General features: G+C 56.0%; 3 protein-coding genes across 5 annotated transcripts; 1 reads left to right on the top strand and 2 right to left on the bottom strand.

Annotated features, from left to right (window-relative positions):
- Nucleotides 1–595: 595 nt before the first annotated feature.
- Nucleotides 596–4404, bottom strand: NME6 (NME/NM23 nucleoside diphosphate kinase 6). 2 transcript variants are annotated; one of them, XM_051962924.1, is made up of 5 exons: nucleotides 4224–4404; nucleotides 3633–3735; nucleotides 3512–3551; nucleotides 3280–3440; nucleotides 596–3209 (listed from the first exon to the last, which is right to left on the bottom strand). In XM_051962924.1, exons 1-5 carry the CDS (start codon nucleotides 4314–4316, stop codon nucleotides 3040–3042), a joined length of 567 nt encoding a protein of 188 aa, XP_051818884.1. In that variant the 5' UTR covers nucleotides 4317–4404; the 3' UTR covers nucleotides 596–3039. The 2 variants fall into 2 exon arrangements, with proteins under 2 accessions (XP_051818884.1, XP_051818883.1); XM_051962923.1 differs by having other exon boundaries at nucleotides 3280–3551; nucleotides 3633–4316.
- Nucleotides 4405–4748: 344 nt separating this feature from the next.
- On the top strand, nucleotides 4749–8929 carry LOC127539007 (rab-like protein 2A). 2 transcript variants are annotated; one of them, XM_051962922.1, is made up of 8 exons: nucleotides 4749–4933; nucleotides 5366–5395; nucleotides 5800–5879; nucleotides 6205–6284; nucleotides 7884–7995; nucleotides 8093–8190; nucleotides 8341–8382; nucleotides 8486–8929. In XM_051962922.1, the coding sequence occupies exons 1-8, from the start codon at nucleotides 4764–4766 to the stop codon at nucleotides 8564–8566; spliced, it is 693 nt and encodes a 230-aa protein (XP_051818882.1). In that variant the 5' UTR covers nucleotides 4749–4763; the 3' UTR covers nucleotides 8567–8929. The 2 variants fall into 2 exon arrangements, with proteins under 2 accessions (XP_051818882.1, XP_051818881.1); XM_051962921.1 differs by having other exon boundaries at nucleotides 8299–8382.
- Nucleotides 8930–11144: 2215 nt separating this feature from the next.
- LOC127564929 (acrosin-like) lies at nucleotides 11145–20827 on the bottom strand. The gene is made up of 5 exons (XM_052001775.1): nucleotides 20734–20827; nucleotides 20347–20553; nucleotides 19479–19765; nucleotides 12045–12187; nucleotides 11145–11855 (listed from the first exon to the last, which is right to left on the bottom strand). Exons 1-5 carry the CDS (start codon nucleotides 20814–20816, stop codon nucleotides 11256–11258), a joined length of 1320 nt encoding a protein of 439 aa, XP_051857735.1. The 5' UTR covers nucleotides 20817–20827; the 3' UTR covers nucleotides 11145–11255.
- Nucleotides 20828–22069: the final 1242 nt, after the last annotated feature.

The following is a 22069-nucleotide window of genomic DNA, read 5'->3' as shown; positions in this document are numbered from 1 at the left end:
AGTAATACAGTAGGTACTTCCTAAATGCATAGTGAACACTTCTGCATTTTGTTCTTTTAAATGACATTCAGGACTTAACATCTATGCTTTATGAAACTTCATGTCAGATTGTCTTGAAAATTTCCCCAATTCCCATTCTGTCTCAACACAGAAAATCCCTCTCTGCTTCCCATCATCTCTCAGCATCCTCACTAATAAGCTTCCAGACTTTGGTGTCTGAGTCCTTGAATGTTCAGCAGAATAACAAATCCCCCTTAACAAGTCTTTATGCAGAAATGTCATGCAACCCTTCTCAGGGGCCTCTGAGAGCTGTTTTTGAGTAAAACACCCCATGGGCTAACATACCAGACCTTAATGAGCACCCAGAAAAGCCTATTCCTTGTTCCTGCACCTACTCCCCAGAACCAGAACCTCCCAGTGCTGTTCCACCTGGGCTCATGCAGTCCTCCTCCAGGGGACCAAGGAAGGGACGACAGAGATGGCAACCAGGAATACAGAGGCTGTTTTCCTTAGTCAGTAGGTTTGGCCAGACCTATCTGAATCATTCCATCTGTTCTCCCATAGGCCCCAACTCCCAGAGAAAACGATTTAAAAATGTATATAAAATAGTATTTTATTTTTTCTCCTTGATACAGGAAAGTTCCTTAGCATTCATTTTTACAATTTCTTGAATTTCAAAGTTTTCTCCTTCCTTTTTCTCCTCTCTTCCAAACGGAAACAGTTTGATCTAATTTATACATGTGCTATCATGCAAGACATTTCTATATTAATCAGTTGTGAAATAACTCAAAAGGGAAAAAAAACCCATTAATAAAGTGAAAAAATGTGCTTCAATCTGCACTCAGATCCCATCTATCTTCTCTGGATACGAACAACATTTTCCTTCAGGAGTGCTTTGTACTTGTCTTGGGCCTTGTGCTGCTGAGAAGATCCGAGTCATTCATAACAGCTCCATCACACCATGTCGCTGGTACTGTGTACACTGCTTTCCTAGTTCTGCTCATTTCACTTTCCATCAATTTGTACCCAACTTTCCAGCTTTTCGGCAATTTGCCCGCTCGTAATTTCTTACAGCACAATTGTACTCCGTTACATTCATATACAAGTTATTCAGCCATTTCTAAATTGATGGGCACCCTCTCAATTTCCAGCATTTTGCTACCACTTGCTTGCACAAATAGGTCCTTTCCTCTTTTTTATAATTTCTTTGAATTACAGACCTGGCAGTGGTATTGCTGAGTTAAAAGGTACACAGTTTGGTCATCTTCTGGACATAGTTGCAAATGGCACTCCAGAATGGCTCCATCAGTTCACAACTCTACCACCAATGCATTAGTCCCCATTTTTCCACATCCTCTCCAGCATTTTGGCCAATCTGAGAGGTGCCAACGGGTGTCTCAGAGTTGTTTTAAATTTGCATTTCTCTCATCAAAAGTAATTTAAAGCCCTTTTCCATATGCCTATAGATAGCTTTGCTTTCTTTAACTGAATACTGCCTGTTCAAATGCCTCAACCATGGATTCATTGGGAAAATGGAAGAAAGGGCTTAAACCACATAAACAATGTCCAGTTCTCAGGGCGCAGCTACGTTGCTTCTCCTAGGGGATGTCTGAAGGCCAATTGCCCCGCTTCCCTGATCCCAGGAGGTTTAAAAAGCACTTTGTACTAAGCTCCAGGCCACACCTGGATGTCCAGTTTACAGGTAAGGAAACTGAAGGCGGAGACCCGCTAGCAGCTAAGAGGCACAACCTTGGTATGTTGTGGTGAATTTTTGGCAGACTGAGTCTACACAACGCCCCAGCTTCCTGGGGCAAATTTTGTCCCTCAGGGATGAGTGTGACAGGAGAACCCAACCAAGGGCACACGCGATTAAATTGGTTTTTGGGGAGAAAAGGCGGCCGGCACTGGGGTGATAGCCTGGCTCCTAGTCCCAAGTCCTCCGTGGAGGTGCAGCTGGAAGGGAGAGGTAGCTGGCAACAAGGAGAGGCGACCCCAAACGAGGGGGCAGCTAAGGCAGAAATCAAAAGCTGACCAGTCTGTACAAGATGCAAGAACAGACAGGCAACTGTGGAGTGGAGCATCCTGTGGGGGAGCTCAGCAAAAAGCTTTTCGGGGGGTGGGGGGCTCAGACACCGGGGATCCCCACATGGGAGAGAGAAAGAAAAGGGCCAGGAAGGACAAGGGGACGCTTGATGAGAAAAGAGATAAGAAAAGTACAAGGAACAGGGACGGGCCAGGGCTCAACGTCAAAGAAACTTCCATCTGCCGATGACAGGGAGCGAATAAGGAGTGAATAACGTTGTTGGGGAACCCAAGGGCCAGCATGACTCCCAGAAGGCACTGTGTCAGATCAGAGCTTTTGCAGGGGGTGCTGCAGAATCTCACCCAAGTCCTCGAGAGGCCTTAGAGAAAGCTTCCCATGCAAGGATATGGACGTGGTCTCCACAGCTAGAGCGTCTGAAGCAGGATTTGAACTCGGGTCTACCTGGACTGGAATCCAAAGGCCAGATCTAACTGGACCTGAGACACCAATTTCCCAAGCCGGAGAAATGACCTGAGAAGACTTAGGGGTTTTCCCAGGCTTCGAGCTGCAGGAAGGGGCCGGAGTTAGGAAGGACAGGATGAGCCTGAGGGACCAAAGCAAGGCAGCCGGGCTGTGGGAGAGGTCTGTAGCTCCCCCGGAAGGCAAAAACCGGCTGCCTTCCGCACAGGCCGATGGGGGGAGGCAGGAACCTCCAGCTGATGTGCTCTAAAATGCTGTCCCGGACAAGGGCAGGGGCTGGGGCAGGGGAGGCCCGAGAAGGACTTTCTGGCCAAAGCCACAGGACTGAGGTGGAGGGGAGTGGGAGTTTAGGGGGCTGCAGGGGGAGCCTGGAGCCCCTCCGGCAGGTCTGGAGGAGGAGGAAGGAGGAGGGAGAGCCAGTCAGACACCAGGGCAGACATTACCCCGAGGCTGACCAGGTGTTTTTCTCACTGAATCCTCACCACAAAGCTGTGAGGTAGGACCATGGGGCCTTTCCCAGAGGAGAAAACCGAGGCTCAGGCCAGGTCACTGGCAGGGGCGGCCGGTTGGGGGCAGTGAATGCCTCCCTCGGGGTCATAGTACACGGGGCCAGAGCGCAGGCCGGGCTCCTCCTCCTGGTACCAGCGCCGCTCATCGAAGTCGGGGAAGAAGGTGGCGATCTCTCTGCGGGCAGAGACCACGGAGTCTGGGGAGAGAAGGGGGGGTCAGTGCTCCCAGGAAGGCCCCGCCCGCCCTCGCCCTCTCCCCGCACCCACCTGAGCCATGGGTGGTGTTGCGCGTGTCCGTGAGGCCGAAGCGCCCACGGATGGAGTCCGGGGCCACGTAGCGGGCGCGGAACACCTTGGTTGGTCCCATCAAGTTCCTCCAGAGCTGAATGGCGTCCTCGTGAGCCAGGATGTAGGCCCGAATGGGGCCACTGGGGATGAGGAAAGGGGGTGACCCATGAGCTCCACACCCACCCCCCCTCCCCAGGAGAAGCGGGGGTACCTGGCCATGAACTCCACCAACCGCTGGTAGAAAAAGCGCCCTGTGGGAGACAGACGGACAGAGCTGGCATCCTGCAGGGGGCGCCCCACCCGCCCCCCTCCCGGGGCCGGGCCCCGCCCACCTGCGTGCTCCTGGTAAAACCTCTGGCACTCCTCCCGCCTCCAGGCCAGATCTCGCACGCGCACGATGAGGAGCTGACTGCTCAGGATCTGCTGGTGAATGGCCTGGAAGGAAGCCGGGGCGGCTAAAAAGCCAGTCCGGGGGACCCCCTCCCCCGGGGCCTCCCAGGATGAGCATCCCTGCAGCGCCTGCCTATGGTAACTCCGGCCTCAGCCTGCAGGGGGCGCCCGGCAGCGACACCCCTCGGCCCTCCGGCAGCCAGACTCCCGGGCTCCAAAGCTCAGACGCGTTCTCTGCCTGTTTCCTGCCTATAAGAGCGCGAGCCCTCGGCAAACTCAAAGTCCTGCTTTATTACTAGGGAAGGGTCCCAGGCTGGGGGCAGAGGGGGCGCCTCCCCTCCCCACATGCACAGGGTCTGGGCCATCCCAGCCGTGCTCCTAACCCCGCTAGGTCACTGCCGCTCTCGCTCCGAAGCCTTCCACGGCTCCCTACGGAAAGAAGCGCTCGCCTCCTTGGACGGCCTTCAGGGCTCCGCTGCCGCCGGACAGTCCTCCCCAACCATCCCTCCTTTCTCCCTGCCCGGCCCGGGCACCTCCAGGATCAGGGGATGGGCCACGGCGTCCGGCTTGATCAGAGCCAGGGTGAGCTGCAGCAGGCGGCCGCCCCCACGCCCCAGCGCCGCCATCTTCCGGGGGAGCCGGTCTGAACCGCGCCGGCGGGCCCCCGCTTCCCCACTCAGAGTAAAGTTCGCCGGGACCTTCCCCGGCGTGCTCTGACGTGCTCGCGTACGCGCTCCTGAGGTCCTGTACGTCCCTCGTGGTTCTACTGCTCCCCAGCCACACACACCTCCTCCCACCCGCCGTGCGTCCCGCCCTTGCGCAGCTATGCGTGCTCCTGAGTCCCCGTGCGCCCCCCTGCGGCCCGTGTCTGTACTCCTTGCCCCTCAGTGTGGCCCTATGCATCCCGCGCTCTGCGCGGGGATTTGCGCGTGCGCGCTTGTAGCGAGGTCCTTCAGGCGGCGCCGAAGGCAGCCCCGGGGGCCTCCCCGCAGTCCATCTGGCGTCCGGCGCGGGCAGCCCCTGCGGTTGCATAGCAGCAGGGACGACGCTGCCGAGCCCGAGGCCGGGACGCCATGGCGGGGGAGCCCGCTGGGGCCGGGGCCGGGGCCGGAACCGGGCCTGGGGTCGGCGCCGGGGCCGGGGTCGGGGCGGACGTGGAGCCGGAGTTCGACCAGGAAAAGTACGACGCGGCCGAGAACGTCAAGATCATCTGCCTTGGGGACAGCGCCGTGGGCAAGTCCAAGTGCGTGGGGGGGACGGGACCTTGACCGCCGAGCTCAGGGACAGGGGAGCCTTGAACGCCGAGCTCCAGGAGGACCTGAATGCTGAGCTTGGGAGAGGGAAAAGCCTTGAGCGCCGGGGCCAGGCGTGGGTGGGAGGAGCCTGAATTCCAGCGGGCTGAAGGGCCCCTTGTTCTCGTGCGATGGTGCAAGGGGGCCCTCCCTGCAGGTCCCGGGAGGCTCGCGGGTCCCGGAGCAGGACTGGAACCCAGGGCCGCTGCTTTTGGCCCCCAGCCTCTCCCGGGAGTCGGGGAGTGTAGGGAGAAGCTGGTGCCCGGGAGTGGCCCCTGTGGCAGAGGGGGAAACTGAGGCCGGGGTCCCAGCGCTCGGGGCTGCCGGAGCCTTGGGGGGGAGGGGGAGGGGCGTGTACCGACCACCCCCACTTGTGCTTGCAGGCTCATGGAGAGATTCCTCATGGACGGATTGTATCCTTCGGCACCCCGTCTGCCAGTCTCCCCCCTCCCCCCGCCCAGCTGCCCTGGGCACAGAACAGAGTCCTTCCCTTGGAAAAGTCCCAGGGATCTAGTGGGGGCCGGGGCCCCGGGGGCAGCTGGGAACCCCTGACGGCTCCAGGGCGGCCCGGCCCCTGCCTGTCCCTGCCTGTCCCTGCCTCCCCTGCCCTGCTTCCCTGTCTCTGTCTGTGTCTCTGTCTCCCTTTACCTCTGTCTCTGTCCCTCCCCGCTCCCCGCCTGACTCCCAGTGACCTCAGCCGCTCCCCCGGGCTCCCCCGTCTCCTAGGCAGGGAGCTCCCCGCGCTGTTTCCCAGCCGCTGCGGCTCCCCTGGGCCCCGGCCCGCCGCCCGTTAGACGCGTCCTTAACGGGGGTGCAGCCGGCCCCAGCAGCTCTCCACCTACGCCCTGACCCTCTACAAGCACACGACCACTATCGACGGTAAAACCATCCTTGTGGGTGAGTGACGCCCCGGGAGGGGAGACTGGGGCCTTCACCTGCCTCCTGCAGCCCCCCTGTGCACCCCCTTCCTGCCCGGGGGGTCAGTGACGGGGAAGGGGGGCAGGAGGAGGCGTGAAGGGAGAGAAGGTCTCCGGGCAGCAGCACATGTGCAGACAGCGCCCCCTCCCCCGTCACTGCAGAGCTTGCCCCCCCCCTGGGGATTCACAGGCAGGGCCCGGGGCCCTGTGCACGTGTCACCCCCCTCCGCCCCTGCATTTGTGCGCTGCTCCCGGAGGCTCCTGCTCCCGCCGGGCGCAGCCTGACGTCCGCCTTCTCGTGGCAGATTTCTGGGACACGGCGGGGCAGGAGAGGTTCCAGAGCATGCACGCCTCCTACTACCACAAGGCCCACGCCTGCATCATGGTAGGTGACCGAGGCGTCCTGGGGACTGCTCTGGGCCGGGCAGGGCCCCGGCTTCCCCCAGGGTCCCACCGTCCCTCCAGCCCCGGCCGGGACCAAGGATGGAGTGGTCCGTCCCATCCCAGAGTTCTTCACTGGTGGCTGGCCCCCACCCCTCAGCCTCTGAGCTTGAGGAGTTGGGGCAGCGAGGCGTGAGAGCTGCAGCCCTGGGAGGGCGGCCCGCTGGGGCAGGGCTGGGGTCTCAGGCTGCGTCTGCGGTGCCCATCTGCCTCCCCTCTCACCTCAGCCCCCTTTGCTCTGGCCGGGCCCTCGCTCCCCAGCTTGGGAGAGCCTTACCAGGGGCTGGATCCTTCCAGGAAGGCGCCGGCTTGGAGCTTCCCGAGGGCTCAGATGGGGCCGTCAGGGGGCAGGGCCCGGACCCAAGGGTTCCCTGAAGCCTTTTGGCTCTCTCCCCCGTCCAGTGAGGCCGTCTCCCCGTGTCTGCTGCCCCATGCTCTCGGGTAGCTTTTAGGGAGTCTGGTCTTGGATGGGAAAAAGTCACCTCCCGATTTCATAGGCTTGGCTCCTTGGCGACGCCTCCATTTGGTGTGGTGCCTTTCCCAAGGGCAGGGAAGCCATTCTTAGTGTGAAAAGGCGGCGCCCACCGGAGGGGGTCCCAAGTATCCCACAGCCTGTTGGCTAGAGCCGGGACCCTGGGGGTGGCCCCAGGAGGGGCTCATGGAAAATCATGGCATCCGGGGTCAGGACCCCCTCCCCTGACTCCCCCTAAGGAGGCGGCTCCTGGGAGATAGAGCAGGCGTTCTTCCGGGCTCTAAATGTGGCTCCGCCCACCTGCAGAACTGTCCGCGAAGACCCCTTCTCACAGAGTTTCTTCCGCGGGCAAGGTAGTTACCGGGGCTCAGGAAAGGCCCCTCGGGGCCAGCTCTGGCGGGAGCTCTCCTGCCTGGGTCCCAAGCCCCCGGGGCCGGCTCCCTCTGGCACGGCCCTCCCCAGCTGAGGCCGCCCCATCCCTTCGGGTCTGGCTCTGATCCCCGGCACCGTTCTGGGTGGCTCATCCGTGCGAGTGCTGACGTTGAGGTGAGGGAGATGCCCGTGCCGGTGCCAGACTGGCCGGGAGGGGCGGAAGCACCCAGCAGAGTGCCCTGGAGGGAGAGGGAGAGAGGGTTCCGGGAAGAACCGGCCACTTTGTCCTCCAGAAGGAGCCTGGGCGTGTAAGGGAGCAGCCCGGGGGGCCCTTTGGGAGCTCCCTTGTTCAGGGGGGAGCCGGGGAGTTGGGCATTTAGTCATTCCTGGGGTCCGCCTCCCAAGCAGCCTTGCGCTCCCGCTCCCTTCTGCCCCGGGGGTGGGGGGCTGGGATTATGGCGATTCCTGCTGAATCGGGGGCTTCCTGCCCCCTGCAGAGCCGGAACACGGACTGCGCTTTCCCCAGAGTTCTGGGGCTCGCTCCCAGAAACAAAGGGGGGAGTCCTCGGTGCCTGCGGCTCGGGAGCACCCGGGCCCCTTAATCCGCCGTCTTCCCTTAAAGTCCTGAAGGTGTGGGTCCCGAGGGCTCCGGGCTGGGGGCGGGGCCTGGTGGAGAGCCCCGCCTTCTTGTTTCCCCAGGTGTTTGACGTGCAGAGAAAAGTCACCTACAAGAACCTGAACACCTGGTATGCGGAGCTTCGAGAGTTCCGCCCCGAGATCCCTTGCGTCGTGGTGGCCAATAAGATTGATGGTGGGAGCCGCCCCTCGTGGAGGGAGGGGAGGCTGGGGGGGACTGGGCTTGCACCCCCTTCTTCCGCTACTTGCCGTGACCCTCTCCCCCTCTGCAGCCGACACCAAGGTAACCCAGAAAAGCTTCAACTTTGCCAGGAAGTTTTCACTGCCTCTGTACTTCGTCTCGGCCGCCGACGGCACCAACGTGGTGAAGGTAACGGGTTGGGCTGGGGGCGAGGGGGGAGCCCGGGCCCGGGCCGGGGCGAGGGATGTCGGGGAGCCCCGCCCCTGCCCTCCAGGACCCGCCTTCTCTTCCCCCCAGCTCTTCAATGATGCTATCCGTTTGGCGGTTTCTTACAAACAGAATTCCCAAGACTTCATGGACGAGATCTTACAAGAACTCGAGGTGGGTGGTGGGGAGCGGGGAGGGCGGGGCGGGCCCCCTCCTCTGGGCGCCCTCTGACTTGGGACCTGGCCAAGGCCGGTCTCACCTACGGCTTTTCTGGCAGAACTTTGAGCTGGAGAAGAAGGTGGGGTCCGTGACGGAATCGGAACCGAGCGAAGCCTCTCTGAACCTTCCATCCCCCTGAGTCACCCTCTGCCCTCCCCTCTCCTCACCACCCCAGCACCCTGAGTCACCTTGTCCCAAGCGGCCCGAGCCCCGCCCCCCCACCTCCCCTCCGTGCCAGCTCCTGCTGCCCTCGCCCAGCTCCCCCTCGGCTCTGGGGTGCGGCAGGAGGCCCGAGACCCCAAGCGGAAAGGGATGCAGCCGCGGAGCCATCCCAGAGACAGAGCGGTGACCGAGAGGGCAGCCATCCCCCACCGGGGCAGGGTTGGGACATGCCCCGGGCCGACCATCCCCCCATTCGGAACCGGGGGCAGCGAGGGCAATGAGGTGATGTACGCATCCACCTGAGGAACAGAAAAAATAAATATTTTTTTGTCAACATTGACCTTGGCCTTTCCTTGTGACTCTGGTTAGCTCCTGCTTCCCCCACTTATGTCCCCCAGAACACACACGGATGCTGGCCCCCGTCCACGGGAGCCACGTTATGGCCTGGCAGAGCTCGGCGGCATCCACCGCGGCCCAGCCGGGCTTTCTTGGGAAGGGCCTGGGCACGGGTCTGCCGCCCCTTCCCCTCCCCAGTCCACATGCCCGGGTGCCCAGGCTGCCGGTTGGGGTCAGAGAGCTGAGACCCCCGATCCGTGGAGCAGGAGAGGCCCTGTGCCAAGTGCTGTAGTTACAGGGCCATTCAAAGTGCTCCTCCCCCCAGGCTTCTGGTCTCTCAGGACACGGCCCTTTGTAAGGCAGGGTCAGGAAGAGCTGCACTGTGGCCTCAGGCCCTAGCACTCCGGACAAGTCACTCAGCCCTTCCTCATGAGCCGGAGCAGGAAGTGGCCGGCCATCTCCGGGTCTTTGCCAAGAAAACCCCAAACGGGGTCACATGGTCCCAATGCTGAAGCCCCCGAATGGCTGGCAGTGCCCGGCACTGGCTCTGGGCTGGGTCACGAAGCTTCCTCCAGGCACCGGGAGCTGGCCAAGATCTGGGGCAGGAAGCACCCCGGAGGGCAGGAAGGGAGTAAAGCTGAGGAGGGATGGGGCTTGAAGCCCATTTGGTCCTGCCGTGGCTCGGGAAGCAGTGATGGCCACGGGCGGGGAGACGGGGGCAGGAAGCTGTCGCTGGTCCATGGCTGCACCGGGGGTGGGCTGTCTACGAGCTTCAGAGACGGCCCCTGAGGGGTGTTGGCAACGGCTGGCTTTGTGCCTCTGGTTTGCTTATTGTCCGCCCCATTGGGCAGCACCCAGCACAGTAGCCACTTGTGTGCCAGCTTCCAGATTGGGCATCCCCGGCTTTCACTCATCCGGATGTAGGGGCTGGAAGCTGGCACACGGGCCAGAGACATGTCCGAGGAGGAGGGCGATGGTAAAAGGAAGCGGGGATTGCAGCTGGAAGGGGACGAGAAGGTCCTGCTCCCCAAAGGGAGGGCAGAAGCGTAGCGGAGAGCGAGGGCGCTGGGATGGCGGGGATGAGGGAGAACTCCCAGGTGTCAAGGGCAGGATCATTGAAGGGGGCAGCCCTGCGGCCGGCCTTCCCCGTGCCCCTCCTCCGCATCGACGGAGCGGCCACAGAGCCAGCTCGGGGCAGGGCACTCCTGTCTGCGCCGGGCAACGAAGATCTGCCAAGGTGCCACCGAGGCCCATGAAAGCCGCCACAGCAGGGCATGTCCTGGGGAAGCCAGCGGCCTCGGCTTTGTGTCTGGGGCTGCCTTTGGCAGATGTCGGCAAGACAGAGCGGCCGAGGGGGGCGAACCACATCCCCGGACCGAGCTCTGGGGGGAGCCGCAGTCCGGGCACTGGTCTCTGCCCATATCCCAGTCTCTCTGGGTTCCCATATAACCCGCAGCCTCACCCCGGGGGTCATGGGCCTTCCTCTGGCTCCCCATTTCTCTGGAGGTTTCTCGGGAATTTTCTGAGCTATCTTCATGCTCCAGCGGCTTGGGTTCAAGTTTCCCCCAAAGATAGAGTCTGCAGCTTGATGCAAGCCCCCCCGTTGTGAGCACAGCGCACGGCAGGGCGTGCAGCCGCCACACGTGGCCTCCTCCAGCGGGGAGGAGAGCCTGGAAGCCCAGTGACGGGAAACAAAGATGAAAGGCTGGAGCAAGGAGATTGGCTGAGGGGAAGGGGCGGAGGCTCAGCAGGGGATGGGACCAGGCCCCCCGGCCGGAGGTGGACGGGACCGGGCCTCCTGGCCGGTGGTGGACGGGACTGGGCCTCCTGACCGGTGGAGGGACCGGGCCCCCCGGCCGGAGGTGGACGGGACCGGGCCTCCTGACCGGTGGAGCCCCATCTGAGGGCCACCCAAGCTGCCCGCAAGGACCTTCTGAGGATCCGCCATCCCTGCAGGTCCTGGGTGGCCATTAGGGAGTGGTAGGAGCGGGGTCGTCCCGGAAAGCTGGAAACTCCGGGCTCAAAGGCTGCCTTGCCCCCTGCCCCATCCAGCCCTGAGGTTGTCCAAGAGTCTTGCAGGGCAGGATTTGGGGGGAGCTTATTAGGGGTGGTCTTCCTACAGCCGTGTGTATCGGGGTTATCTCCCCCGGGCCCTGAGCCCCTCCGGGCGGTCCCCGCCAAGGCCGTGAAGGATGCAGGCAGGAGCGAGCAGGCAGGCCCAGCTTCATATACAACTTTATTGACCTGTTCCCCGGGGGGTGGAGGGCAGAGGGCCCAGGCGGCAGCCGGGCACCAGGCCTGCGCATGGAGAGCTCTCTCCAGACAGAGCATTATGTGGATCTGCTGCTCTTCATGGATTCCATGAGCAACTTCAAGCGCTTGGGGAAGGAGAGAGAGACGGGCTGACCGGGGCCCACAGCTTGGGACTTGACCATCACCGGATTGGAGATCCAGGGCCGGAGAGCTGTGTACATGGATGGGCCAGTGGGCAGGGGGCCTGCTAAGGGCTGGAAGCTCGGAGACCAACTGTTGGAGGAACTCCTCTTCCAGGGCTTGTAACGGGTGACCCAGCCTCGGGTGGTGGTGGTCCTGATAAAGAAGTAGGACCAGGGCTTGTATTCCCAGGGTCTGTTAGTGGGGATCCAGCTCCAGGGCCGTTGAGTTACCGCAGTGGTGGGAATGTTGGTGGGAAGGGGAGGGGGGGCGATCGTGGTGGTGGGGGGGGGCGGGGTCGTGGTCCGAGGAGGTAGGTCGGAGATGACCGAGCCGGGCCCGATCTTGGACGCGATCCAGTCCAGAAAGTGCCAGGTGGATGTGTAGATGCCCGGCCGGAAGGCCCGGGCGCAGCCGGTCCCCCAGCTCGTGACGCCGTGTACCACGTAGATGCCGGTGTCTTTGTCTCTGCACATGAGCGGCCCCCCACTGTCCCCCTAGACACAAGGACACTCCATCAGCGGGGGCCGGCCTGGAACTTGGAGCAGGGGGGAAGGTCCTGGCGGAGCTCCCCTGGCCTAGGGGTGAGACCGCACCCAAGGATGCCCCTCTGTCGTACGGGGGGGATGGACAGAGGGGGGTCCTGGGCGTGAGACCCTGAGGGGAGCCCCCAAAAGCCAGCTTACCTGGCAAGTGTCGATCTTCCCCTCTTGGTAGCCAGCACAAAGGTTGTGTCGGTGAATGTACCCGTAATACCAGCGGCTTCCATTGCAGATCTTAGTATCTATCATGTTAACCATGGCTTCCTGCAGTATCCGCGGTGAGGAGCCTGTCAAAGCCAGAGGCCCGCCATCAGCCAGCTGCCTGCCGGCCCATCTCAGCCTGAGCTCAACTACTGCCATCCGGGGATACCCCCCAGCCCCAGCAGGCCTTCTCGGGGCTGAGAGCAGAGGAGTGGCCTGGGCTCTCTGGGCCTGAACAGCTGCCCTCAGACCGTGCCCCAAGGCCTATCTATGCCAGGAGCCCGAGGAGGAAGCTGGGGGCAGTGCCCCTGGGTGCGGGGAGAGCCTGGAGGTATACGAGGTACAAGGGGGAGACCCCCCTCCCTGAAGGGTTGCGGAGCCCAAACTGGGACGTGCACCAGACTCAGAGTCCTGGGAGCGGAGGGTAGAGCGTGAGCCCCAGCGGCACAGGCAGACACGGGCAGGGCCGAAGCGGTCTCCAGGGGAGATGATCCCACCGGGCCGTTTGTGGGCTCCAGGAACACATTTCCTCTGCCAGGGAAAGATGCCCCACGGAAGGCTTCCCAGTATAAAAAAACATACAAGATTCCTCCAAAGGGGCAAATGTGTATTCGCTCCCCGATGCTTTTGTGTCACCTTTGTGTGAGAGACGCGACTCAGAAGCCACGACGAGGGGAGAGGGAGGCCCCCTGCGGCTGTCGGGCAGGGGGCATTGTGCTGTTCACATCTGAGGGGTCGCAGAGGGGGAGGAGGGACTAGGCTGCATTTGGGAGATCCTGCAGTTCTTTGGACAGCGTTAAGGTTTTCCCTACTTTCCATCTTCCATGGTTTTACGAGGATGCCTTGGAAAGCACATACCACAGATACGTGGTGAGTGCGACCACATACAGCCTCCCTGGGAAAGCACAAGGCCTCGGGGTGGATCTCGAGGGAGGCTCTGGGCAGGCTGGGCAGTCAGCCTGGGGAGTTATTTCCTGGAGAGGTGGGCGGCAGGTATACAGCAAAGGGAGATGAGCGGCTCTGCAAGGGCCCTGCACACCCCAACTTCAAGAAACATGCCCATTCGCCGCACCCTGAAAAACCATCTTAACAGCATCAACCAGGTGGAGGGTAACTGAGGGGTCTCGGGGGGGGGGGTCCTGCCCCAAAGCACGTGACAAGATCCCGTGCATCTCAAGGAGGCCGAGAAGACACAAAAGTGTGGTTTGCGTTGTGTTTTGTATTTTTTCACTCTACCAAAGCTGTGGAAGGGGAGCTTGAGCTTCTGCAGAGCAGCAGTAAGAAGAAACTTTCAAAGAGATCTGGAAAATCCACTAGGCCAAAAAGCAATCTCACAGATCCTTTTTCTAACCTAGATTTGCACGGGGAGAGAGAGGAAGCTTCTGGTCCAAAGACACTGAGAACACAGCGCGGCCAGAAGCCCTCCATGTGTCGCTCTCCATCCCAGGGGAAGGCAGTAGACAGAGCAAGAGGACTTCTCGTGACTTGAGAAGATACAGATGCCAGCCCGAGGCAGGACACTGATCAAGGGTCGACTCAGGAGGGGAGCTATGCCCCAGGGGACGCTCCAGGCTGAGAAGCAGAGTCTCAGCTTTAGCCCCCAGCTCAGACAGACCTCTGTAGACAGGAATCCCAGACTTCAAGGGAGTTTGAAATTCCATCCCTCTGAAAAAGCAGGGATTCCCAACTGGCTGGGAATAGCAGTCTACTGGAACTCCAAACAGGGCATGTTCACAGGGGTGTTGCTCAAACCCCAACCCAGATATCAGACAGCTTTGGGAGCAATAAAAACTTTGCAGGCTGATCTAAGATTCTGAAATAATATAATTCTCTTTCTTTCTCTCTCTCTCTCTCTCTGTCTCTCTCTCTCTCTCTGTCTGTCTGTCTCTGTCTCTGTCTCTGTCTCTGTCTCTGTCTCTGTCTCTCTGTCTCTCTCTCTCTCTCTCTCTCTCTCTCTCTCTATATATATATATATATATATATATGTCAAAAAGCAATTCAGCTCAGACATTCCATTCAAAATTGTACAGAGACTGGTTCCAACAAAGTCCAAAGCTAGGAAGTAGATTGGAAGAATTAGCAAGCAAAAAAAAAAAATCTCATCATAAAAACTATATTTGAGTGCAGGGACACTCAAAACACAAACCCAGAAAAAAAATGACTTGAAGCAACAACAACAACAACAACAACAACAACAACAACAACAACAACAAACAGTGTTTGGGCATAAATTCAATAGAATTCCTAGAAGAGATGAAATTTTTAAAAAATTTAAACTATATATTTTTTTAAATTTATAAATGAAATGAGAACACAAAAAAATTGGAAAGGGAAATGAGAGTTATGGATTTAAGAATTAGCAAAGAAATTAAAAGCTTGGCACAATTGAAAAAGAGAGTATAGATACATGATTTCAAGAAATCTTTAAATTGCCCAAATCTCTTAGAATCAGAGGACAAAGTAAACTAGGAAAAAATCCATTAGTCACCTGAAAGAAATCCCAAAATGAAAACAATCCCAGGAACATCACAGCCCAAATCCAGACCGTCCAGGCCAAAAAAAAAAAAAAAAAAAAAAATTACTGCAAGTAGCCAGAAAGAGTTCAAAGGAGCCATAGTCAGGACCACACAATTTAGTAGTCAAAACAGAGAGCTTGGAATATTATATTCTGGAAGGCAAAGAATATGGGCTTCTGGTCAAGAGTACTTACCCAGGAAAATAGAATATAATCCTATTTGGGGGGGGGGAAGGGGGGAGAAAAGATGAATCTTTAATGAAATAGAATTTCTAAGCATTGTTGATACAAAGACCAGAGCTGTATAGGAACTTTGAAGTGCAAACACAGGAGTGAAGAGAAACATGGAAAGGTAAACACGAACAATCAGAAGGGGCTAAACGATGAAATGTTATTTACTCTTTTTTTGTTGTTTTGTTTTGTTTTGTTTTGCTGAGGCAATTGGGGTTAAATGACTTGCCCAGGGTCACACAGCCAGGAAGGGTTAAGCATCTGAGGCCAAATGTGAACTCGGGTCCTCCTGACTTCAGGGCTGATATTCTATCCACTGCACCAACTAGCCGCCCCATTATTTACACTCTATATGAGGAAGTGATGCTTGTTTCTCCACCATGGGTCATAGCGGAAGGCTAATTGGACAGAAGGTTAGGGAGTAGTTCCATCTTGTTTTTATGACCTTAAGAGAGGAAGGAGAGAGGAAGTTCAAAACATGGGGTGGGAGTGGAGCCAAGGAAAAGAAGGTTAGAATCAGGGTGAGCAAGTTAAAATCTATCCAAATGAGGGATGGTGGGAGTGATGAGTGAACTTCATTGTTATCTAAACTAGGCAAATGAGGAAAGAACACACACACACACACACACACACACACACAACAAATACATTTCACTCAACATGGAAATAGGATGAAAAGGTAAGAATGAAGAACGGAGGAAGGCAGGATTCAAGGAGGGTTTAGTCTTCAGCAAAACAAAGTACAACAATTTCCTCTCTCTTTTTGGTGAGAGCGAAGAATTAGAAACTGAGGGAAAGTGTGTCTATCAACTAGGGACTGACTGAACAAGTGATCTATGATTGTAAAGCACTGCTAATGTATTGTAAGAAATAATGAAGGGGATGCTTTTAAGAAAAACCTAGGAAGATGTGTATGAACGGATACGAAGGAGTGAAGTGACCAGAGCCAGAAGAATAAACTATATAATGATGATGATATTGGAAAGATGAACAGCTTGGAAAGACTTGAGAACCCTCATCAGCAAAAATCATCCGTCATGATGACAAGAGAATAATCATAAAATGGACTGAGGAAGGCCGCCTTTGTTTTATTTTGGCCACAGCCAATATGGACATTTGATGTATGTGATCACGCATGTTTGCGGTAGGTTGTGGGGGGCATATGTTTTTATCTTTGCTGATTGAAAAAGAAAAGTTAATTTTTAAAAATAGCAAGAGTCTTGAGATCCATGGATTTATTTTCTGACTCCTGTAACCACTTATTTTTAAACAGGAAGTTTGCATCCCACTAGACAACTGTAGACAGTAGACTATCATTCTCAAATACTTCTTCCTAGGACACCATCAAGTATGGAAACCATACTTGGGAAAGCGATGAATGACTTTCTTCAGAGTCTACTGAAAACGTAAGCAAGCCGGCTTCCCAGAGTTGTTAAGAAAGACTTAGCTTTTCTCTCCAAGCCATCGACGAATGGGGGCTGTGGCCTTTGTGAACAGCTAGTGTTTCTAAGTTTGTCAGACTTGCCCATTTGGCCTGATGTTCACTTCCCCATCCACCTTCCACCAAGATTAAGGCATCTGAGGAAGGCGTGACACTAAGGAAAAGAGGCTTGTCCGTGTTATTCCTGTCAACATTGGCCAGCTTTTGAGGAACAGATCCTCAGGCCCTAAGTCCCTTCCGTGGAGGGGAAGACTATGGTTGGGAGATCGTGGCTCAACCACAACTGAAGAGCCTCTCACTGTGAAGTTCTAAGTTTGGTCATCAGGAGTCTGGAGAGAGGTGCTGGAGACTACCCCAACTTTTCATCCTGCCAAGCTGCCTGGGATCTTCCGTGGCTGGTACCTCTTGGCTGGCTGGCTGTTCTCTTTGAGCTCACTCCACGGCCAGCCCGTGCCCCCAGCCCAAACAGGGATTCTGTTCTTTCCACTACTCACACGAACATGGGGATGTGGATTCACAGCAAGCCATTCCCTGCTGCTGCTTGGCATTTCACTTCTTCTGAGACTGTGGAGCTCCACTTCCCCCCACAAAATAGAGTATGTGGAGCATAAGGTACTTAGGAAAGCACTTTTTGGGATTGTGAGAGGCGTGGCTATTGGCTATTGAAAGGTGCCACAAAATCTCTTATACCTGATATAGGGAATCAACTCCTTTTGAATTTTGGGCTTACTTCAGTGTTGCCCCGACATACATAACTAATGATGAATTGTTTGGTTGGATTATCCATCTGCCTGAATAGTGAAAACTGGGTGCCATGAATTTATCATCCACTTTGTGTTTCCTACTAGAAAATTAGGCTAATCCCTTTTAAATGACTAGATTTCATTCTGTGTGAAATGGTAAACCACTCCAGTATTTTTGCCAAGAAAATCCCAAATGGGCTTGTGAGGAATCCGACATGCCTGAAAAATGATCCCAAAACAGCCTCAACAGATTTCATTCCAAAGGCTGCATGATGTTACTGGTTACGATCACCACTCTCTCAAAAGGGCGGCGTTTGGAGAACTGCCACAACCAAAGAAACTCTCTTCTACTTAGGATCCATCCAAAACATCATCAGTGACACTGGCAAACGCCCTACGTGATCGGACCCTCTGTTAGGCCTCCTTTGATGGTGACCTTCGGTGTTCCATTGACCGAAATCTATCTCTGCGATGAAAAAACCAAAATCCACAGAGTAAATCCTTTTTCATTTGAACATTCCGAGGGGGCATTTTATCCCTCCTCCCTGATTGGGCATTAATCCACAAGGGACGTGCCCCATCTTTTGTCTTTTTATCTTGTCAGGCCGGTTGCTGTCAATATGTTGATTGCTACATAACATCATCTGCAAAAGCTTTTCTCCTCCTCACAAGTGTTTGCACAAATCACTCTTAGCCCCCTAAGACATGAAAAGAGGAGGCGCACATGAGACAAGCATTGTTTCTGGGTGCAGAGCAGCAGGCTGGGCATTGCATTCTTACAGAAGTCTTGAACGTGTCAGTAAGGCATTGGTTTATTAGGATTCAGAAAGAAAAGCAGCAATCATTGAGGGCCAGCATGCTTTCACTGTGTATCAATCAGGACCAATGGTTTTTGAAAAACCTGGAAAGAATTCCACGAACTGATACAGAGTAAAATGAGCAGAACAGGAATACATTGTATACAGTTACAGCAACATTATGTGATGATCAACTGTGAATGACTTAAACAATTCACAGTGATACAGTCAAGACAACTCCAAAGAACTCATGATGAAAAATGTTCTTCACCTCCAGGGAAAGAATTGATGTTGTCTGAATCTAGGCTGAAGCATACTATGTCTTCCTTCCTTTTTTTTTTTCTTTCCTTTCTTTTTTCTTTACCTTCCTTCTTTCCTTTCTTCTTTCTTTTCTTCTTTCTTTCCTTCCTTCCTTCCTTCCTTCCTTCCTTCCTTCCTTCCTTCCTTTCTTCCTCCTTTCCTTCTTTCTTCCTTCCTTCCTTCCTTCCTTCCTTCCTTCCTTCCTTCCTTCCCTCCTTCCTTTTTTCCTTCTTATCTTGCACAAAAAATAATATAGAAATGTTTTTACAAGGTTGCCTATCAATTGTATTTACACATGTAATCTATACCAGATTGCTTACTATCTCAGGAAGAAGGATCACAAGGAAAGGAGGGGTAGAATTTGGAATTCAAAAAATTTTTTTAAAAAAGCAATGAATGTGAAACATTCTTTTTACATGTAATTGGGGGAAAAGAAAATATTATTTTTAAAATGTCATGACAAATTAGCTATGCTTCCTTTGTTGACATGAATACAAAATGGGTCCATCAGGAGATTTCATGAGCTATCCTTCTGGATAAGTTGGAGAGAGAAAATCCTATGCCAAGTTCCATTAGATGAGTTCTAATCTGACTGACCCTGGGAATGGAATCCTGTCCATATCAGAGGCAGTGTCCAGTGGAAAAGCTATCCCCATTTCGGGATGTGCAGATGCCCCACACTGGGGGAAGAGAACTCAAGCAGAGGGGGGAATCCTGATTTCCAAGGCTGCCCTGGAAGACAGAGGCAAGACTGGGACTCTAGGACAGGTTTCTGAGATGCCAATGAGTTTTCTAAGGTTAGGAGCTCTGGAACCAACTGAATGGTAAGGGATAGAAGAGGAAATGTATTGGGAGGGGGGGGGTGGCAGAATTGATACACCCAAATCTTCTCCCTTCTGGAGGAAAACAGGCCACATGCATATTCTGCCCTGGTTTCCTCAAGCGTTAGGGCCTTCTGACTGCAGGGCAGGCCTTGACTTGAGCCTTATAGCAATGGGGTCTGTTGTCCATGCCTGAATTAGGAGTAAGGGCCTTGAAGAGGAAAAACAAAAGATGCATTTTCCAAAAGAAGTGTTGGAGGATGATGGTTTCTCAGAAAGATGGCTCCGTCTTATGAAAGTGTTGGGTGTTGGCAGGTAAAGAAAACAGTGGTGGACCTCGGGGTCTACAAAGTCTGCCAAAGAAGCTGGCCTGGACCCAAAGAGTCAGTATTCATAGGTGTGGAGTCTCCCACAGTCCCTATGACCCTCAGTGATCCCAGGGGTCCCCCGCGTTACCATAACTTTCTTGTGACTGCCTCATGCCCCCGAAGTCCCCCTCGGGTTTGCCAATGTCCTATCGCAGGCTTACCGCCTTCCCTCGTGTAGCCCCAGCCAGCAACGGCGCACTTCTCCGTCGTCTTGATAGGGCCCTCGCTAGGTCGAGGCAGACAGGCGATACGGATCACATCCCCACACCGGATCGGACTATCCAGCTGGACTAGTGCAATGTCATTTTCCTGAAAGGCTCTATGGTAACGTTCATGTGGTATAATCTTGATGGGCTTTCGCTCCTGCATTTTGGGGTCTATAGGGCCATAATTCCACCCGTGCTGAATCTCCCATGCACCAGCCACAAATCGCCATTTGTTAAGGTCACTGGGAAAAGAACCACCGATTACCCACAGATAGCTCAGGCAAGGGGGGGGGGAGAAAGAGGGAAAAAAGGGGGGAAGAGGGGAAGGGAAAGAGAGAGGGAGGGAGACAGAAGGGAAGATAGGAAGGAAGGCAAGGATAGGAAAGGGAGGAAAGGAAAAGAGGGAGGAGTGAGAGAGAGAAAGGAAGGAAGAAGGAAAAGGGGGGAGGGAAGAGAGAGGAGGTGGGGAGAAAGAGAGAAATGGAGAGAGAGAGAGAGAGAGAGAGAGAGAGAGAGAGAGAGAGAGAGAGAGAACAAGGAGGAAGAAGAAGAAAAGAAAGAGAGAGGGGGGAAGAGGAAAAGAAAGAGACTAGAACAGAAACTGTGACCCCCTTCCTGAGTGTCCTGGACAGGGCTATCAGAGAGAGTCACAGACACACAGAGGCGAAATGGAGGAGGGGAGGGAAAGAGAGAGGGGAGAGAAATCAGGCCCCCTCATCAAGGGTGTGCACAGATAGGGCTCCTCCAGAGGCAGGCAGAGAAAAAGGGAGCACCCCTGGAGGGGGGACCCCCTCTCGCCACCCCCTGGTCCCAGCTCACTCACCTTTCATTTTTACTGAAGCAGTGGGCAGCAGTGAGAACCCAGGACGGAGCTATGAGAGAGCCCCCACACATGTGGTGCCTGTACCTGCCATTCCAATACACGATCTGCACACTAATTATCCAGGGCCACGCCCCTGGGCGTGCATTCATGCCCCCAACGACCCGATGGCCAATGCTGTTGATCAATGGCCTCTGTCCACAGAGACCCCTGGCGGGAGAAGAAGTCATGAGGTACCATGGGCCCCCTCCCTCCTCTGGGAGACAGGCTGGCTGTCCCCAGCTCCCAACGGGATCCCTGGGAGAGACAGGAGGAGGAGGGGTCCACCCAGTTCTCCCCTAATGGGCCTAGGCCCCCTAGGCCCTCCTCCCCTGTGTCTCCTTCACTTACGAGCAGGAGGTGTCAGTATTAGACCCAACAGTCCCCAAAAGGGACAGCAGCACTAGCTGCCACAGCATACCAGTCCCTGCCATCCTACAGCTTGCACTGGAAGCCTGGAAGAATTCCCAATGTCCACTCCTCCGGCCAATCACAGGCCTGGGCCTCTGTGATGCCAGAAGAGAATGTGGGGGGAATTCTCCGGGCCAATGATGGCCAGCGCCAGAGAGAACCCAAGTGGCCCCCATCCCATTGGCCTACTGAGCTCCACTAAAGATTTGCCACTCAAAAGTCTCACGCGGTACGTGGTGCCTGTGGGAGCAGTCCGTGCAAAAGGTGAAGAAGCTGGCGTTTAAGAGTCACGGGGGTCGCTGAGACCCCCCCCCCCGACCGGGTGAGACCGTGCAAGCTCACGGGCAGGCGTCCCTCCCCCAGACTGACCGAGGGCTCTGGAGAGCTGGGGGGGAGCTGACCTGGACTGGATGGGACATCCGCGGAGGCTCATCACGTGGGAGAGCCCAAGCCTGGTATCCATGCCTCTGGCGCCTCGGACTGGGCCTGGCACATGGGAGCTCTTGGGTTCTCAATGGAGCAGCCCGCCCCATCTCTCCCCCATCTCCTCCAGTGCGTCGCCTCCTCAGAAAGGGGAGAACTCAGTGACCTGCCGCTGAGCGGTACTCTTTGCCGGGGAAGCCAACTGATGCCCACGAAGCGTACACCCGGACAGCTGAGGACAGGGGATGGAGAGCCGGCCTCGGTACCAGAAAGCCCCGTGCTTCAGGTCTGGCTGCGGGACCTCTCCAGGCTCTAGCCAGATCTCAAAGATGGCACATTGCAGAGAAACCGCCAACCCGCCCTGGGGAAGGACGCCCCCTGAATCACTCCCAGGCCCCATTCCTGGGCTCGGAGGAGACATTCACACATCCCTAAAGTACTCAGTGCTTGAACTTCATCCCTCATCCTCTACAGCGGAGCCCCCTCTTCTTGGAGATGCTGCCCGAATTTGTGGGAGAAAGCCCCTTTTTTGGAGGGACTTTTTAACTATCCCTTCTTAGTAATTCCTTTTTCAAAAAACTGCTTGTCCGTGGGAAGCTCGAAGTTGGGGATGTGAGCAACGGTCCAGACCCTCTCAGCTCCTAGAACCCTGAGAAGGTTTGGGGAGTGGGAAGTGAGCAGGCGAGCTGGAGCTCCAGGTCCAAGCTTCCGAGGGGCCTCTCCAGCAGCTCCGTCCTCCCGAGCCTCTGTCACGGCTGGCACGCAGACACAGAGTGAGAAGGGACCTCAGAGACCACCCGGCCTGATGCTTTTGTTTTACGCGAGGAAGCAGAGCAGCACTAGGAAGCCAGAG

Source organism: Antechinus flavipes, chromosome 5 (assembly GCF_016432865.1).
Source record: "Antechinus flavipes isolate AdamAnt ecotype Samford, QLD, Australia chromosome 5, AdamAnt_v2, whole genome shotgun sequence".
NCBI lineage: Eukaryota > Metazoa > Chordata > Mammalia > Dasyuromorphia > Dasyuridae > Antechinus > Antechinus flavipes.
The sequence above is the reverse complement of the archived record's forward strand: the minus strand, read 5'-3'. Positions and strand labels throughout refer to the sequence as shown.

What these genes read in the sequence shown, in the direction of transcription:
- NME6 (XM_051962923.1), bottom strand. Translation starts at nt 3,808, where the DNA reads ATGCTCATCCTGGGAGGCCCCGGGGGAGGGGGTCCCCCGGACTGGCTT. An exon ending in GTTTTACCAGGAGCACGCAG is followed by an intron (nt 3,552 to 3,632) that starts GTGGGCGGGGCC and finishes TGTCTCCCACAG; the next exon opens with GGCGCTTTTTCTACCAGCGG. An exon ending in CAACACCACCCATGGCTCAG is followed by an intron (nt 3,210 to 3,279) that starts GTGGGTGCGGGG and finishes TTCTCTCCCCAG; the next exon opens with ACTCCGTGGTCTCTGCCCGC.
- LOC127539007 (XM_051962921.1), top strand. Translation starts at nt 4,764, where the DNA reads ATGGCGGGGGAGCCCGCTGGGGCCGGGGCCGGGGCCGGAACCGGGCCT. An exon ending in AGGCCCACGCCTGCATCATG is followed by an intron (nt 6,285 to 7,883) that starts GTAGGTGACCGA and finishes TTGTTTCCCCAG; the next exon opens with GTGTTTGACGTGCAGAGAAA. An exon ending in GGTGGCCAATAAGATTGATG is followed by an intron (nt 7,996 to 8,092) that starts GTGGGAGCCGCC and finishes CCCCCTCTGCAG; the next exon opens with CCGACACCAAGGTAACCCAG.
- LOC127564929 (XM_052001775.1), bottom strand. Translation starts at nt 20,816, where the DNA reads ATGGCAGGGACTGGTATGCTGTGGCAGCTAGTGCTGCTGTCCCTTTTG. An exon ending in TGCTTCAGTAAAAATGAAAG is followed by an intron (nt 19,766 to 20,346) that starts GTGAGTGAGCTG and finishes TTCTTTTCCCAG; the next exon opens with TGACCTTAACAAATGGCGAT. An exon ending in GGAAGATCGACACTTGCCAG is followed by an intron (nt 11,856 to 12,044) that starts GTAAGCTGGCTT and finishes CCTTGTGTCTAG; the next exon opens with GGGGACAGTGGGGGGCCGCT.